The sequence below is a fragment of the Emiliania huxleyi genome (assembly GCF_000372725.1).
Source record: "Emiliania huxleyi CCMP1516 unplaced genomic scaffold EMIHUscaffold_7, whole genome shotgun sequence".
Lineage (NCBI taxonomy): Eukaryota > Haptophyta > Isochrysidales > Noelaerhabdaceae > Emiliania > Emiliania huxleyi.
Window position 1 is genome coordinate 831,520 of NW_005196756.1, and position 13,817 is coordinate 845,336.

The following is a 13,817-nucleotide window of genomic DNA, read 5'->3' on the forward strand; positions in this document are numbered from 1 at the left end:
CTTATCGAGCACGGTCCGTGCTGCGGTGACAATGATGGTGATGCCAATGATGGCGGCGAGACTGACCAAGAGGACCACCGCGAGCTCAAGCTGCGGCCCTTCCTGGGAAACGGCCGACGACGCTGCAAGCGCAAACGCCCCAGGGAGGAGCGTGGTGGAGGCGGCGTAGACGAGCAGAATTCGGCAAGGCCGCGGCAAGGCCGTGCGCATGACTGAACAAAACTCGATATCGCTGGCTGCCACTCGCTCACTGACGTATGTGCTTGCTATGGTGGTGTCGTCGCAGCCGAGCACTGATGAACAGCAGCGACAGCGCCCGCCGCCGGCCTGCGAAATTCGCGTGAGAGATGTTTGAGATGTGTCACCCACAGGAAGTGCGTGGAAGGTGCTTCATTCAGAATGAACCGCGCCATCCTCGATCGCCGTGCAAAGCTCGCTTCCGAGCTCTCACTCACGCCGCGCGGTACGCGGTAGGTAGGGCCTTTAGGGGCCAAGAGAACACACCCCCCATTCTCCCCTTTCTCCCATTGTAGTGTAGAAGGGGGGGGGCACTGAAAATCTGCCGCGGGCCGACCACAAGAAAAAAGAAAAACGTCAGGAAGTTGGACGCTCGCTATCGCTGCTGCCACAATGAGCGCTTCAAGAATTTGCTCGCCGAGGCGTCTGAACCACAGCGTGTCCCGACTCGACCGCCGGCGTCCCGGCCCGGGGGTGTTTCTCTTCTTATCCGTTACCATGTAGAGCAAGGTCGAGGGCGGGCCCTTTCGGGCTCGGGCCGCCCTCTCGCCCGCACCTCTGCGGGGCTTACACGTGGCAGCGGCGGCTCAAGATCCCAGCGATCTCGAGTTCTTCATGCTATCCACTGCCCGCCGGGCGATTCGCCGCGCCCATCCAAGCCCAGGGCTTGGTTTGCTGATAACCGCATCTCGCTCTGCGCATCTCTGAGGCTACCCGCGCGCCGACCGCTACGCGCGCGGCGAGAGGCGCACCCCATCGGGGACAGGATTGAGGCCCCTGTACAAGCTCGGCAACGCTGCCGTCGTTGCCCTCCCGAGCCCTCAACACGATGCCGCACATTGCGCAACCTGTTCTGCGCACATGCCGCAGGGAGGAGTTTTCACTCTGCCGTCCGAGTTTCTCCTTCCTGCAGGGCGAGAGACATCAGCCTCTCTACTTCCAGGAGAACATCTACGCCACACGCTATCCCGACGGTCCACAACCCACACTCTCGCTGCAGTCGATCCAGCCCTCGCACTCCCCACTGGAGATCTAGCCGAGGCCCCGGCGGACAGGATTGGAGCCCCTGTGCTGCGTCTGTGGTGATATGTGGGGGACACTTTCTCCTCCCTATTCATGTCAGTCACTCGACTGCGTCGAGGGGGGGGACGTCTGAACCACAGCGTGTCCCGACTCGACCGCCGGCGTCCCGGTCCGGGGGTGTTTCTCTTCTTATCCGTTACCATGTAGAGCAAGGTCGAGGGCGGGCCCTTTCGGGCTCGGGCCGCCCTCTCGCCCGCACCTCTGCGGGGCTTACACGCGAGGTACTTCCAGCCTGCTGTGGGAACCTGGGAACAGCTGAACGCTGCTCGCCAAAGCTCGCCCCAGCATCTCGGGTTGACTCGGCCAGACTTAATTAAAACCCCGAGAGGCGTGGGAGTCCACCGCCTGCTAAAGAAGCACAGCGATGAATGCGGCATCGGCGACGCATGGCAGGCTGGTCATGACGCAGTTATAGGGTGTTGTGTGCCGTCAGAGTGACTCTCTCCGTCCACCAGAGCTCCAGTAAGCTCGGAGACACCCCATTAGCGCGGCTCGACCTCCTTGAGTCACTGCCTTCCCGGCGGTTTGGCTGTGTAGAGCCTCTACAACAAACTCTACAGCAAAATCGCGCTCTACATCGCTCTACAACGGAGGCACATCGTCGCGCGGCGGATGTAGAGCTCTACAGCTCCACAGCGCTCTACAGCGCTCTCCAGCGCTCTACATCTCCACAGCTCCACAGCGCTCTACACTCTACATGTACATCCTCTACACCCCCCCTCCCTCAGAAAGAAGCTAAGAAACCACGGCGCGGGGTGGGTGGGGTGTCTGGAAAGGCTTAGAAACGGCGGAAGGCGCGAGATCCTGTTTTCTTAATGCCCGCAACAGACTGTACCAACGTCACGAGCAGCAGCAGCACCGAAACCGCTCGCGACAGCACGTACGTACGTGATCTGTCAGTCAGCAAGTCCGCAATGCAACGTTGCTCGTTGCAACGCTGTGCCTCGGCGCACCAATGAGTGCCGCGTCCACAGTATTGGGATGCTGCGGTGTCCGCTGCTGGCTGCAGGCATTCCGACGCCTTGGCGCGCGTTTTCTTTGGTGCGAGAGCCTTTTGTTGTGAAATTCTTTGGTCCAGCCCCTCCAAAAGCGGCGCCAAGGTGCGGTTCTTCCGGCCGCCCGCCACGAGGGCAAAGCAGAGCGCGGAAGTACCTTAGCACCCTGCGGTGTGGCCATGTCGGAGCCAATCGCAGCCGAAGGGGCCGATGAGACGACCGCGGTGTCCAGTGACGCCGTCACGCTGAGTCTCGATGGCGCACCCGCTGCAGCTCCCTCGGAGGGGGGGAAGAGAAGGTTTACCGGTCGGAAGCGGCCGTGCGCTGTTGCCTGTGCCGCTCTACCTGGTCTCTGGTGTGTGACCGGGTGTGTGTCTAAGTGTGTGTTGCTGACCTCGCGCATCTCGGACACACTCCCAGCGCCCAGGACCTCCGCTCGACGCCTCGTCGCGATCCGAAGGCTTTTGTACGTCGGTCGCCTCTGCGTCGTAGAGCCCGTCACACAGAAACGAAACTGCGGCCGCCAGCGCGACTGACAGTCCTCCCGGACTGAGCGTGTCTCGCCGCTGGCGGATTGGGGAGAGGAACACAAAGGGACGTACGGTACGGACGCCCATCCACTGGGATGGGAGTGAGAGTAGAGCTCTACTGGAGCGATGAGGTCGAATCAAGCCATGCTCTAGCCCGCGTCCCGCAGCAGGAGCAGCCGCAGCAGCCCCTTCTCTCTGGTAGGACGGGAACGAGATGATAGTAGGGAGTAGAAGAAAGCAAAGAGGAGCCCTGCGCACGCACGACTCCGCAGGAGAAGCCCCTCCCGCCCGTGCTTGTGTTGTGCAGCGCAGGCCTCCTCCTCCCCCCGCGACCCGGCCGCCCGAGAGAGGAAGGTGTCCAACTCGGTGTTCCCGGCCTTCCCGCAAGCAGAGAAGACTAATGCTGGGGGAAGCAACCTTATAGTGTGAGACGCCGCGGCGCCCACGCCGCGTCGCCGGTGTCCGAATGCCGAAACTCAGTACATACGTTTCAGTATTCCGTAAAGATTGACAATGCCGCTCAACGATGGCTCGATGGGGCGCACTGCCGCACAGCACGCCGCCACGCTCGCCGGCGGCGGCGTATAATAGGGGAAATCCAACGCTGACGTGAGCCCGTGGCCCGCTCTCAGCCCCCTCACGGCGGCTCCTTCTCCGCGGGCGCTTCGTCCGCCTCCAACAGAGGGGGCGGGATTCGCCAAAAGTTAAAGGACTTGAACTCGTCCTCCACCGGCTCGGCGACGTCCGACAGCGCCGTCGCGCCCCCGTCCGCGTCCGCCACCGCGGCGAGCTCCTCGAGCGGCGGGAAGACCTCCTGCGCCAGTTCGAGGAGCCGCGGGTAGCTCGCCCAGCAGTATGTGCCGCCGCCCCGCCTGATCTCGCCTACTCACACGCGCGAGCGTGAGTCTTCTTCGTGTGGCCGCCGGCCGGTGAGAGCCGGCCCTGCCTTGCGGGTTGATGACAAAGATGCGCGCTGGCGGCACCCCCGCGGCGAGGTAGGCAGTCTCGTCGTGCGAGTTGTTGCCAAAGCCGGCGTAGAAGGGGTTGCGCTCCTCCGGCCAGAGGGAGCGCACTTGCTGCAGGCACTCAATTTTGAACTCCTCGGGGTTGCGCCGGATCACCTCTCGCGTGAGCGACTCGATGAGCCGCGTGGGCGAAAGGAGCACTGGCGCCGGTGGCAGCATGTCCTCGCCCTGCTTGATGGAGGCGAGGTACTCTTTGGTCGTGGTGGCCATGCCAATGCCGCGCGCGGTGAGGTAGACCATCTGGTAGCCGTTTACGGCGATGCACTGGTGGAGCGCAGTCACGCCAAGGTGGGACCAATCGACCCCGACTCGTGGCAGCATCTGGCCGAGCACGTCCGACTTGGTGATCGTGCCGTCCACGTCCGAGATGACGAGCTTGGCGAGCGGTGAGAAGAGGTAGATATTTGCAGTCAGCAGCTGCGTGCCCTGCCACTCCGAGTTGACGCGGAAGCAGATCGTGTTGCTCCCCTCCTTGAGCTGCAGCGCGCGGAGCTGCTCCGATGATGGCGACGTCGTCTTGCGGAGCGGCCGCCGCCGCCGCCCGCTCGCGCTACCGTCGAGGTCGGACGAGAAGAAGCCCTCCTGCGACTCGTTGTCCGTGTTGGTCAGGTTAGGCGTGAGCCGGCCGCTCGGCGTCGACCGCCCGCCCGCCGAGGCGGCGGTCGAGCCGGCCGAGCGCGCAGCCGCTGAGGTGAGCGTGGGCAAGTCCGTCTCGTCTATGTCCTCGATGTTGATTGCGATCGAGCTTGCACCGGAGTCGAGGGAGAGGCTACGGTTGCTGTCGCCGGCCCTCGCGGCCGGCGCAGCGGCGGATGCGGCCCCGCTCTCCCCTCCCGGACCCCTCCCCGCCTCGAGATCATCCGCGAGCTCGCCGCCGGCGCGCGAGGGCGGCGGCACGCTCCCGCCGCCGCCGGAGCGCCCCCAGGAGAACCACGAGCGGCGGCGAGACTCGACGGGCTCGGCGCCATCGAGCTCTTTCCCCTTTCCCCACACGCCCGCGCGCGCGCCCTTGCTCCCGGTGCGCCTGTGCCGAGTGACGTACTGCGGCGCCGCGTGGCGCTCCGGCGCGTCGCCGACAGGGGCAGGGGAAAGGGCAGCGCTGCGGAGGAGGGAGGAGGAGTAGAGGCTGTCGGCGGCCAAGCTCTCCCCAAAGGCGAGGTGGGCAACGAGGAGAGGCGCCGCGCTCGCGTAAGAAAGGTGGCACCCGCCGACACAGACCCGCAAATCGGGGTGGTAGAGCAGCAGCGGCTCCGAGACGAGCTGCTCGTGCGAGACAATGTGCGCCTCGAAGCGCTCGCGCTGCGACTCAGATGCCAGCGCAGGAGGCCACGGGCTCGCCTCGCCGCCACACAGAGAGAGCCGGATAGGCGGCATCGCGGTGGCGCTCAGTGGCGCCTCGGACGGCGCGGGGGGCGACGCGCCCGCCGCCGAATCGGTCGCGGCAGAAGGGGCCGCGGCCAGAGTCTGCGTGCCGCTCCCGGCGCATGGCGCGGCGGAAGGCAGCACCGCGGCCCCTCCGGTGGGCTCCGACAAGTCGGCTGGCGTTAGCGGCGTGGCGAGCGGGGAGGCTGCTGTGAAGAGCGGTGCCGCACGCAGCGAGAAGCGCAGGGAGTGGGCGGAGCGGGCGGTGACCATCAGCGACACGAGAGGCGCAGCTGCGGCAACCAGCTGCGAAGATCCGCGTCCCGGCTGTGAAGCGGCGTCTGCGCGCCCAGAGTGTGATGAGCTCGCCGCTAGGGACGAGGGCTCAGCGGTGCGCGAAGCCTGGCGGCGCCTGCTACCGCCGCCGCTCTCTTCCGCCTCGTCCGCTGTCGGACGGGGAGGCCGAGCCGCTCCGCTCGTGGAGCGTGGCTTCCGCGCGCAGCGGGGGCCATTCCCCGCCGTGGCCGTCGCCGACGCTCCGGCTGCCAGCGCCGGTGCCGCTGAAGCTCCTCGCGGGCCCGCCGCGTCGCCACCTTCTCCCTCCCCGCCTTCCTCCCTTCGGGTGTCCGGCGTCGAGGGCGCGTCGAGGGCGACGGGAGAAAAGAGGGCGGACGCCTCAAAGGGCGAGGGGGCGCGGGCGAGCCCTGCGCCCGAGGAGACTCGCCGGGGGCGAGACCTGTTCACCGTCGCCCCGTCCTCCTCCTCCTCCTATAGTGCAACAAGTCACCGCTCGGTGCTTGCGGCGCCAGCAGCTGCGGTCGACCAGCGGCGCCTCCTTCTCGTCGTCCCCCTCGATGGCGAGGTCGGCCAGCTTGGCCTCCTCCGCCTCCGCCCACTGCGGGGAGGCCGCCTGCGACGCCACAATCGGAGGCGGGGTGGGGGTGGGGAACATCGCGATCACCTCTCTCACGGCGCGTGCCGAACGGCCGCGCCTGAGAGCGGCTGGTGCCGAGGCTGGAGACACAACTCTGCAAGCTCCCGTGCGAACGACTCGCCGCGAGCCCCTTGCTAACGCCTCCGCCGCGAGCCTCGTCGCCCCCCCCTCCCCCGCCTCCGCCTCCTCTCGCGGCCCCGCAATCGCCGCCGCAATCGCCGCCGCAGTCGCCGCCGCTGCCGCCGCCAGCCCCCGGCGCCACACCGCTGCCCGCCGTGCTGGCATCCTTCACCGCCTCGCCGCCCCCCTCCTCCTCGCCTGCGGCGGCGCCTGTTGGCACCGTCAGCCAATGTGAGACGGCGCCTCTCGGTCGCCTTAGCCATCGACGGGCCGCCGCCTCGGAAGAGCATGCGGAAGATAGAGCGGCCACCGCCGCCCGCGGGCCTACTCTCAGCCGGCCATTTGAGATCCCCCGCTCCGCATCGGAGGCTGCGACGCCCCGACGCGCCTCGTGAGGCCGGCCCCTTCCCCCTCCGCGATCGAGGAGGCGGCGCCCACGCCGGGGTCACTGTGCGGGACTCGTATCACGCCCGGCGGCACGCAGGAGGGCGGAGTGACGATGCGCATCGCCGCCGAATCGTCGGTGGACCTGCTCATGAGCGGCGGCGGCGCGACCGCCACCGGCGCCGTCACCAGCGCGATCGGCAGCTCGCCTTTGCCTCGGGCGGCCGGATGATCACCGGCAGCGCCGTCGAGCTCGACGGCGTCGAGGTCGATCTCAGTTGCCTGTTCACAGCTGCCGCGCTGTGGGGTTGCCGCGCACGCGCATCGGCCGCCGCCCGAGACCCGTGCGACTCGCCGGTGTGAAGGAGGGCGAGGCGGCAAAAGAGAGGTTTGGAGACGCGTTGAGCGAGGCCTCGCCGAGGAGCGAGTCGGTCTCGCCGTCGAACGACTGCGGGCGGGTGGTGATTCGCGGTGGTGGTGTGTGGCAGAGGTGGCGGGTCGCAGGTCTGAGCCCGCTTTTTGACGTACCTGCTCGAGGTAGGAGGCCTCGTCGATGAAGTAGGCCTCCCCCGAGTAGCCGAGTCGCATGGTGATGTCCACTGGCTCGTCGTTGACCACGATCGTCACGATCTTTTCGTGCGCCTTCATCACCTGCGGCAAAATGGAGCAGGGTCGGGAAACGCGGGGGTTGTTGGAGGCGACCTCCCACCGCAAGAGGCGGAGGCGACTCCTGCGGGCTACGACTCGGCGCTGGAGGGCAACCACCGATCCCCCGTCTCACTAGAAGGGCTCTCACGCGGACCTGGAACTTGCCAAACCGCACGTGGAACGGAGAGGAGCGCAGCGAGCCGTCCGCCTGCGGGACGACGATGATGTCGATGGCGCCGGAGAGGGTTGACTGGTTGATGGAGAGCATGTCCGCCATCGAGTCACCGATCAGAGCAGGCACACCCACGATGGCCTCTGCGATCCGCTTCCCGACGCTCCTCTTGACCACAGCTGCGCGCGGAGGCACCGGCGACGAACCGGACGCGCGGTCGGCATCCATGTTGATAACCTCCCAGCGCTAGCGAGTTCCGTGACAAGATCTCGCAAAGCGCAACCGCGGACAAGGCAGGCTGGTGGATTCGACACCTTTGGTGTGTGTGGGTGACAACGCCCCCCCCGGGGGGCAATGCGGCAAGCAGGAGCGGCGGTAGAAGTCGAAACGTGCGCCGCACGACCGATAGCCGCCGCGCTCCACACCCGGCCACAGCCTGACCGCCCCGCGCGGACACAGGGCGCACTGCAGCCCTGCTGGACTGCCCGGCCGCTCACACACCGCCTCGGCTGCCCACACCAACGCACAGACCCGCCTCGGTAGGCGTGCTGCTGGGGGCGGGCCCGAGACGGCTGGACAGGAGCCGAGTGCAGTGGCGATCCAGAGGCTACCTGGATCGTCACGCCTCGGATTGGGGATTGGGTCCACCGGGGACACTCTCGGGTCCTCTCCGTGGCATCACGAGCCGGTGTGAGCTTGGAGACCCGAGATAAGTGCGGTTCGGGACAGCTCAGGCTTGCTACTGATGGGACTGGGCCAGGAGAGCGACAGAGAAGGCGAGCTCGTGAGCTGAGAGCAGGAAATAGCGCTTCGTGGCACTTCATCGCGACAAGGTCATGGCGGTGGCGAGGCTGTGCGGTGCTGGGCGCGCAGGTGGGCTCCCGCTTGCCCTATCATCGGTCGGCGCGCTCGTGCGGAGTGGGCGGACTTGGGGCGCCGTGCTCCGGTGGCTCTCGGACGCGCGCAAGGAGGTGGAGGTGGGGCCCGACTACCACCCGGAGTACGGCGAGGAGTACCGCACCGTGTACGCTGTGCTCCGCATGGGCATCGAGGCGCTGCCGGACGTGAAGAAGGAGCGGTACATGCGGCTGGCCGTCTTCGCCGAGGACGAGGCGATCGGAGAGGAGGTGCTAATGGTGTTGTGGCAGCTCGAGTCGGTGGACGAAGTGCGCGACACGCTGGTTCTCTTCCACGAGCGATCGCTGCTGGCCAGCCTGACTACCGCTGCTCGCAGTTTGTGGCCAGGCTACACGACTTGCAGCGCGAGGTCCTGCCGGGATCCGCGCGTAGCCGGCTGGCACGCGGAGGTGCTGCGCCGGTGCGGCTCGACCCAGATCGGCGTCTATTGTGGGGCGCCGGCTCGCGTCGCTGCCTGCCGAGATCGGCCAGCTGACAGCCCTCACGGAGCTCCACCTCTCCGGCTGCTCGAAGCTCGCGTCGCTGCCAGCTGAGATCGGCCAGCTGACGGGCCTCAAGATGCTCGACCTCAACGGCTGCCCGCAGCTCGAGTCGCTGCTGGCAAGTCAGGACAAGGGCGAGGAGAGCCTCTGGGCGCGCACCTGAAGGCCGTGCTCAAGCAGGTGCAACCGAGATGGGTTTGGGTACCCGAGACTACCCGAGATTACCCAAACCGGATCAGCCCGCCTCGGCGGTCGCCAACCTTCTCCGCTACCTCCGGAGCGGCGGCGCGCCGTGCAAGGAGCGCGTCTGCAAGGTGTTGCTGCGCGTGCTGCCGCACGCGACGCTGCGCGACGTCGACTTTGACTGGGCGCGTTTCGGCTCGCTCGAGGCGATCGTTGAGTGGCACGAGGAGCAGAGAGTGCCGCCGGCCGGGTCCCAGGCGCGCGTCGCCCCTCCGCGCACAGCGCTTGTTCGCCTCCCCGCCACTCCCGATGCAGTGGAGGCGCGAGTCCGCCTCCAGCAACTGGACCTCCCTCCGCATTGAAGCTCTCGAGATCGCGTTGGAGGTCCTGTTGCTGTGCGGAGCAGGTTAACGGCTCATGGTTCCATTGCATTTTCCGATTAGTTGCGGTAGCGCTACGGTCCGCGCCGGTGGGAAGAAGGCGGTCTCAGACCTAGACCCTATCTATATTCCAGGATGGCATTCTTCGATATCGTTTGTGGCGCTCCTCCTGTATCGTCTGTGTGTGACCTTTCTTTCCTATCAAGCCTCTAATGTGCTTCGTTGTCCATCGTCCGCGTGCTGTACAACTCTGGCCGTCTCTTCCTTCGCAAGGGCCCCGCCCCCATTGCGCAGGGGGCGGGGCCCGCGCAGGGGGACCTCTACGTACTACGAAAATTGGAAAAGACGCGAATCCGAAAATCGCCTGTCCGCAAGTGCCGCAGCTGATAAAAATGTCGAACGAAAGTTAATGCATAATGGGGGACAAACCCGAGGGTCGGGCCACAGTGTGGCACGATCGGGTCATCTCCACCACGCGTGTATACCGTCATACCCCCCGTACTCCCGAGGCGCCGCGCACCTGTGCATCGAGGCCGGCGGGGGCCGCAGCAGACGCGCAGACACCGCTCCCCCCCCCCCCCCCCCCGACTCGCCCTCTTCTATTCTCCCCTCACGCGGGCAAGACGCTCTTGGCGAGGCGGGCCTCCATCGCCCACGGCTCGGCTTTGAGCGTGGGCAGCGCCTCCTTCACCTGCTCGCAGCTCGTCGCCCCTGCGAGGCAGAGCGCGAACCAGCGCTGCGACACGTGTGGCCAGCCAAGCTCGACTTCACGCAGCCCTTGCCGCGCCACGAGCCGTGCGAGGCGCGTCCGCTCGATCGACGTGCACGCCGGGTAGACCCAGCCTTTCTCTTCGTCGGCGGGGTGCTCGGGCCGCGGTAGGTGAGTGCTCGCGGTGTGCACGACGAAGGTGGCGAGGAGCACGCTACGAGGCGACAACTTGCGGCGAAGCCGAGACAACGCCGCCTCGAGCAGGTCCTCCGCGGCGTGGGAGAGCACCGACTGTGCCATCAAGTAGTCGTACGAATCGACCGCGTCCTCGCCTTCCGGCGGCGCAAACTCAGAGTTCGTCGCGAATGTCGGCAGCTTTAGCTGCAAGAGGTCTGTCCCGAGCTCGTAGCGAACGCCCGAAGACAGGGCCGCCAGGGAGGGTTCGATGCAGTGGTAGTTGCCGCGCGCCAGGAAAGGGATGGCCAGCCGCCCGAGCCGCAGTGAGCCGCAGCCCACATCCAGGAGTCGCGAGGACTCGCGCAGTCCAGAGAAGTAAAGCAGCGAAAACATCGAGGCGGCCATGTCGCCGTACCTCCCCGTCGGCCCCACGTAGCTGCGGTGACGCTCGTGCTGATCCGTGTGGCGACCTCGGCGGCGATGCCTCTTCCTCATCCTCTTGTCCAGCCACGGGGCGTGCGTGGCCCACGCTTCGTCGCTGCTGCTCGCGTTCAGAATCGAGCCGTAGCGGAGAAGCACCGCGCGCTCGAGCGGCATGGCGAGCGCGGTGACCGCCGAGCAGAGAAGCACCGCGCGCTCGAGCGGCATATATGGCGAGGAGCGGGCAGGCAGTGCTTTAGGCCGAGGGAGGGGGACAGCCGCTGAATGAAAAAGAGCGGGCGCCTCAATCGAGGTTTCGCGGAGCGTAATTTTTTTGTGGCGTGTGCGTTCTCTAGGCCCCTAAAGGCCCTATTCGCAAGAGCTACCTTACAGTGGAAAAAAGAAGCAAAACGAGCGTAGCTACCAACACAGAAAAACAATCATGTGCGACGCTCTCCCCTGGGGGGTAGGGTATGGTGTGGTCCCGGCCCTGGCGCCGCGACCATACCCCCCCACCCGCACAGGACGTCGCCTCTGGCCAGCAGGACCATACCCCCCCACCCCCCACACCCCACCACACGAGCGCGTACAGTAACCGTCGTATTAGGCCGTCCGGTCGTGCGGCACGGGTTCGCGCGATGCAGTCTGCGCGAGGTGACCCGCCGGCAATCGTGCTCACCCCTCAGAGCGTGTCCGCAAAGGCCGCCAGGGCCTTGCGTGCCGGCGCAGGCGCGGGCGCAGGCGCGGGCGCGGCCGGTGCGAGTGCGGCGTGTACTGTTGTAACGTGGGCGGTACGGCGGCTCCAGCGATTGACCATACCCCCCCACCCGTCGAGCAGGCCGCCTCCGGCGGGCGACCATACCTTACCTTAAAAAGGTCGAATCCAGTGGCTCGCGAGCTGGTCGGCCTCCATTCGCTTAATCGACACGAGTTGAATGGGAAGCTTGCTGCTGTGACGGGCCGGCTCGGCGGCAACATGCGACTCCCCGTCCAGCTGATTGGAACGGGCGCAAACCTTTCCGTCAGGCTTGATAACGTGACTCGTACGACAGGAGAAAGCGCCAACGTGCCCATTTGCCGCATTTGCTTCGAGCCGGCGGCGTTGCCCTCTCTCGCAGCCATGCTCATGCCGTGGCACATCGGCGTGGGCACACGGTGAGTGCCTCACCCGCTGGCGCCGCAGTTGTGTGAATATCGACGCGGCGATCGAGTGCGGCCAGTGCAAGCAGCGGTATCGGGACCTGCTCTCAATCGAGCTCATAGCCGAAGCGGCGCGCGCGCAGCGCGACAACTTTGGCTCCATCAGCCTCTCGAACGCCCTCGAAATGGCGCGAGAGTTCGCTGACCAGGGCCACTACGCCGAGGCCGAGGCGCTGTACCGGCACGGGCTGCGCTCCCTTCCAACGGCTGCCCACGGACGAGCGCGTGACGGACATGGCGTGCGATGCGACCAACAACCTCGCGATGGCGATGCTCGAGGGGGGCGACCTGGGCGGGGCGCTTCCCCTCCTACGTCGGACTCTCGAGGTGAGCCGCGGGTCGCTCGGCGATCGGCACCCGAGCACGCTCACGTCGGTCAACAACTTGGGGCGCGCGACTCCCCTTGGCAAGTCCGCCAACATCGCCTCCGGGCTCTCACGCCCCTCTCGTGCTGCGAGCAGGCTCGTCCTCAAGAAGGGTGGCGAGTTGGAGGAGGCCGAGCAGTACCGCGAGGCCCTCGCCGCCCGCCGCGACGTCCTCGGCGCCTCGCACGAGGACACCCTCAACTCGACCTTGAACCTCGCGGGTCTGCTCAAGGCGTGGCGTGTGGTTGTCGTCGCCCCTCTCTCCCCCTCGGTCAACCCCCTCCCTCTCCTCCACCTAAGGCGAAGGGCGACATCTCCGCAGCCGAGCCGCTCTACCGCGAGGTGCTAGCTGCTGCGGTCTACCGTCGGCAGCCGGCACCCTCACGCCCTCAACGCGATGCAAGGTCTGCAGCCGCCTCGCTCGCATGCGGTCTGTGTGTGGCGTCAACCTTTTGAGGCAGTGTGGGCTCGCCCTTAGGCCTCTCCACTCTGCTCTTCCAGCTCGGCCGCGAGGAGGAGGCGAAAGTCCTCTGCCGCGAGGCACTTGGCATCGCTCGTGACGTGCTGACGGCCGAACCGACGAGACACGCGCCTCCTCTTCTCGTGCCGACACGGAGCCCGTTGACTGTAGGTGGTTGGCGTGTACCACCCGCTGTACCAGGTGCTGGCCAGCAACCCGTGGGGTATGCATGCATGTGATGCGAGCCATCGCGGAGCATCGCGGCGCCGGCACGGAGCATAAGAAGCAGACGCGCGACGGCACGACGGAGCAGGAGGCGCGCGCGACGGCCAAGCGGCGACGGCACGAGGTGGCGGCGGAGCTGCAGAAGGTCAAGGAGTCGCGCGAGAAGGGCGAGCGCGAGCGCGAGGCGTGGGAGGCGGAGAAGCGGCAGCTCGACAAGGAGCTGGAGCAGATGGCGTTTGCAGACAACCAGCGGCGCGAGGACGAGTTCCAGCTGCAGCAGGAGCGCTCGCGCGCGGTGCGGCGCGTCGAGGAGGGGCGCGCGCGCCTCGTCGACCTCCTCACCGCAGGCCTCTCGCTGCTCGAGAGCGACGCCGCGCCGTCCGAGCTGCTGCCGAACGAGGTGCCGGACCCGCTGGCGGTGTTCGAGCACAGCAGCGAGGCGGAGCTGCGCGAGCTGCAGGGCGAGATCTCGAGGCACTCCGACCTCGACTCGGGCAACGCCGACTTTTGGGCCGCCATGGGCCTCGTCTGCGACGACGCGCTGCAGGCGTCGTCGGGAGACACGACGGTGACGGCAGAGGTGCGGGGCGAGATCGACGCGATGCTGGACGGCAAGTCGCCGGCGGAGCTGGACGAGCTGCAGGGGCAGATCGTCGAGCTCGCGCGGCAGGACACCAACGCCGACTACTGGGGCGCCGTGCTCGCGCGGCTGCGGCTGGTTCGCGCGCGCGCGGTGCTGAGCGGCGCCACGGTCGGATGCGGCGGCTCCGGTCCCATGTCTAAACCCCGGAGGTGCTCGGAAGAGATC

General features: G+C 66.8%; 5 protein-coding genes across 5 annotated transcripts in view; 2 read left to right on the top strand and 3 right to left on the bottom strand.

Moving 5' to 3' along the window:
• Nucleotides 1-3,324: 3,324 nt before the first annotated feature.
• On the bottom strand, nucleotides 3,325-4,132 carry EMIHUDRAFT_432890 (hypothetical protein). Its single transcript, XM_005761897.1, has 2 exons — nucleotides 3,792-4,132; nucleotides 3,325-3,727 (listed from the first exon to the last, which is right to left on the bottom strand). Exons 1-2 carry the CDS (start codon nucleotides 4,108-4,110, stop codon nucleotides 3,483-3,485), a joined length of 564 nt encoding a protein of 187 aa, XP_005761954.1. The 5' UTR covers nucleotides 4,111-4,132; the 3' UTR covers nucleotides 3,325-3,482.
• Nucleotides 4,133-6,616: 2,484 nt separating this feature from the next.
• Nucleotides 6,617-7,718, bottom strand: EMIHUDRAFT_198004 (hypothetical protein; the record flags this gene model as incomplete). Its single annotated transcript, XM_005761898.1, has 3 exons — nucleotides 6,617-6,952; nucleotides 7,199-7,321; nucleotides 7,473-7,718. 3 exons carry the CDS (start codon nucleotides 7,716-7,718, stop codon nucleotides 6,617-6,619), a joined length of 705 nt encoding a protein of 234 aa, XP_005761955.1.
• A 608-nt stretch (nucleotides 7,719-8,326) lies between these two features.
• EMIHUDRAFT_96780 (hypothetical protein) lies at nucleotides 8,327-9,053 on the top strand (the record flags this gene model as incomplete). Its single annotated transcript, XM_005761899.1, has 2 exons — nucleotides 8,327-8,656; nucleotides 8,871-9,053. The coding sequence occupies 2 exons, from the start codon at nucleotides 8,327-8,329 to the stop codon at nucleotides 9,051-9,053; spliced, it is 513 nt and encodes a 170-aa protein (XP_005761956.1).
• Nucleotides 9,054-10,063: 1,010 nt separating this feature from the next.
• On the bottom strand, nucleotides 10,064-10,987 carry EMIHUDRAFT_198006 (hypothetical protein; the record flags this gene model as incomplete). The annotated part of the gene is made up of 1 exon (XM_005761900.1): nucleotides 10,064-10,987. One exon carries the CDS (start codon nucleotides 10,985-10,987, stop codon nucleotides 10,064-10,066), a length of 924 nt encoding a protein of 307 aa, XP_005761957.1.
• A 214-nt stretch (nucleotides 10,988-11,201) lies between these two features.
• EMIHUDRAFT_461772 (hypothetical protein) overlaps nucleotides 11,202-13,817 on the top strand; it is a gene marked incomplete at its 3' end in the record, with an annotated part of 3,800 nt that continues 1,184 nt past the window's right edge. The window contains exons 1-9 of the mRNA XM_005761901.1: nucleotides 11,202-11,235; nucleotides 11,367-11,413; nucleotides 11,598-11,635; nucleotides 11,943-12,134; nucleotides 12,421-12,568; nucleotides 12,625-12,728; nucleotides 12,803-12,885; nucleotides 12,956-12,985; nucleotides 13,098-13,801. Of these exons, the coding sequence (XP_005761958.1) occupies nucleotides 12,722-12,728; nucleotides 12,803-12,885; nucleotides 12,956-12,985; nucleotides 13,098-13,801 (824 nt within the window). The 5' untranslated portion in view covers nucleotides 11,202-11,235; nucleotides 11,367-11,413; nucleotides 11,598-11,635; ... (1 more) ...; nucleotides 12,421-12,568; nucleotides 12,625-12,721. The remainder of the gene's footprint in view (nucleotides 11,236-11,366; nucleotides 11,414-11,597; nucleotides 11,636-11,942; nucleotides 12,135-12,420; nucleotides 12,569-12,624; nucleotides 12,729-12,802; nucleotides 12,886-12,955; nucleotides 12,986-13,097; nucleotides 13,802-13,817) is intronic.

Bases quoted from the DNA above. Each gene is read 5' to 3' on its own strand.
- EMIHUDRAFT_432890 (XM_005761897.1), bottom strand. From the start codon at position 4,110: ATGGTCTACCTCACCGCGCGCGGCATTGGCATGGCCACCACGACCAAA. The intron at 3,728-3,791 runs GCAGGGCCGGCT...GCGTGTGAGTAG, and splicing joins CTTTGTCATCAACCCGCAAG to GCGAGATCAGGCGGGGCGGC.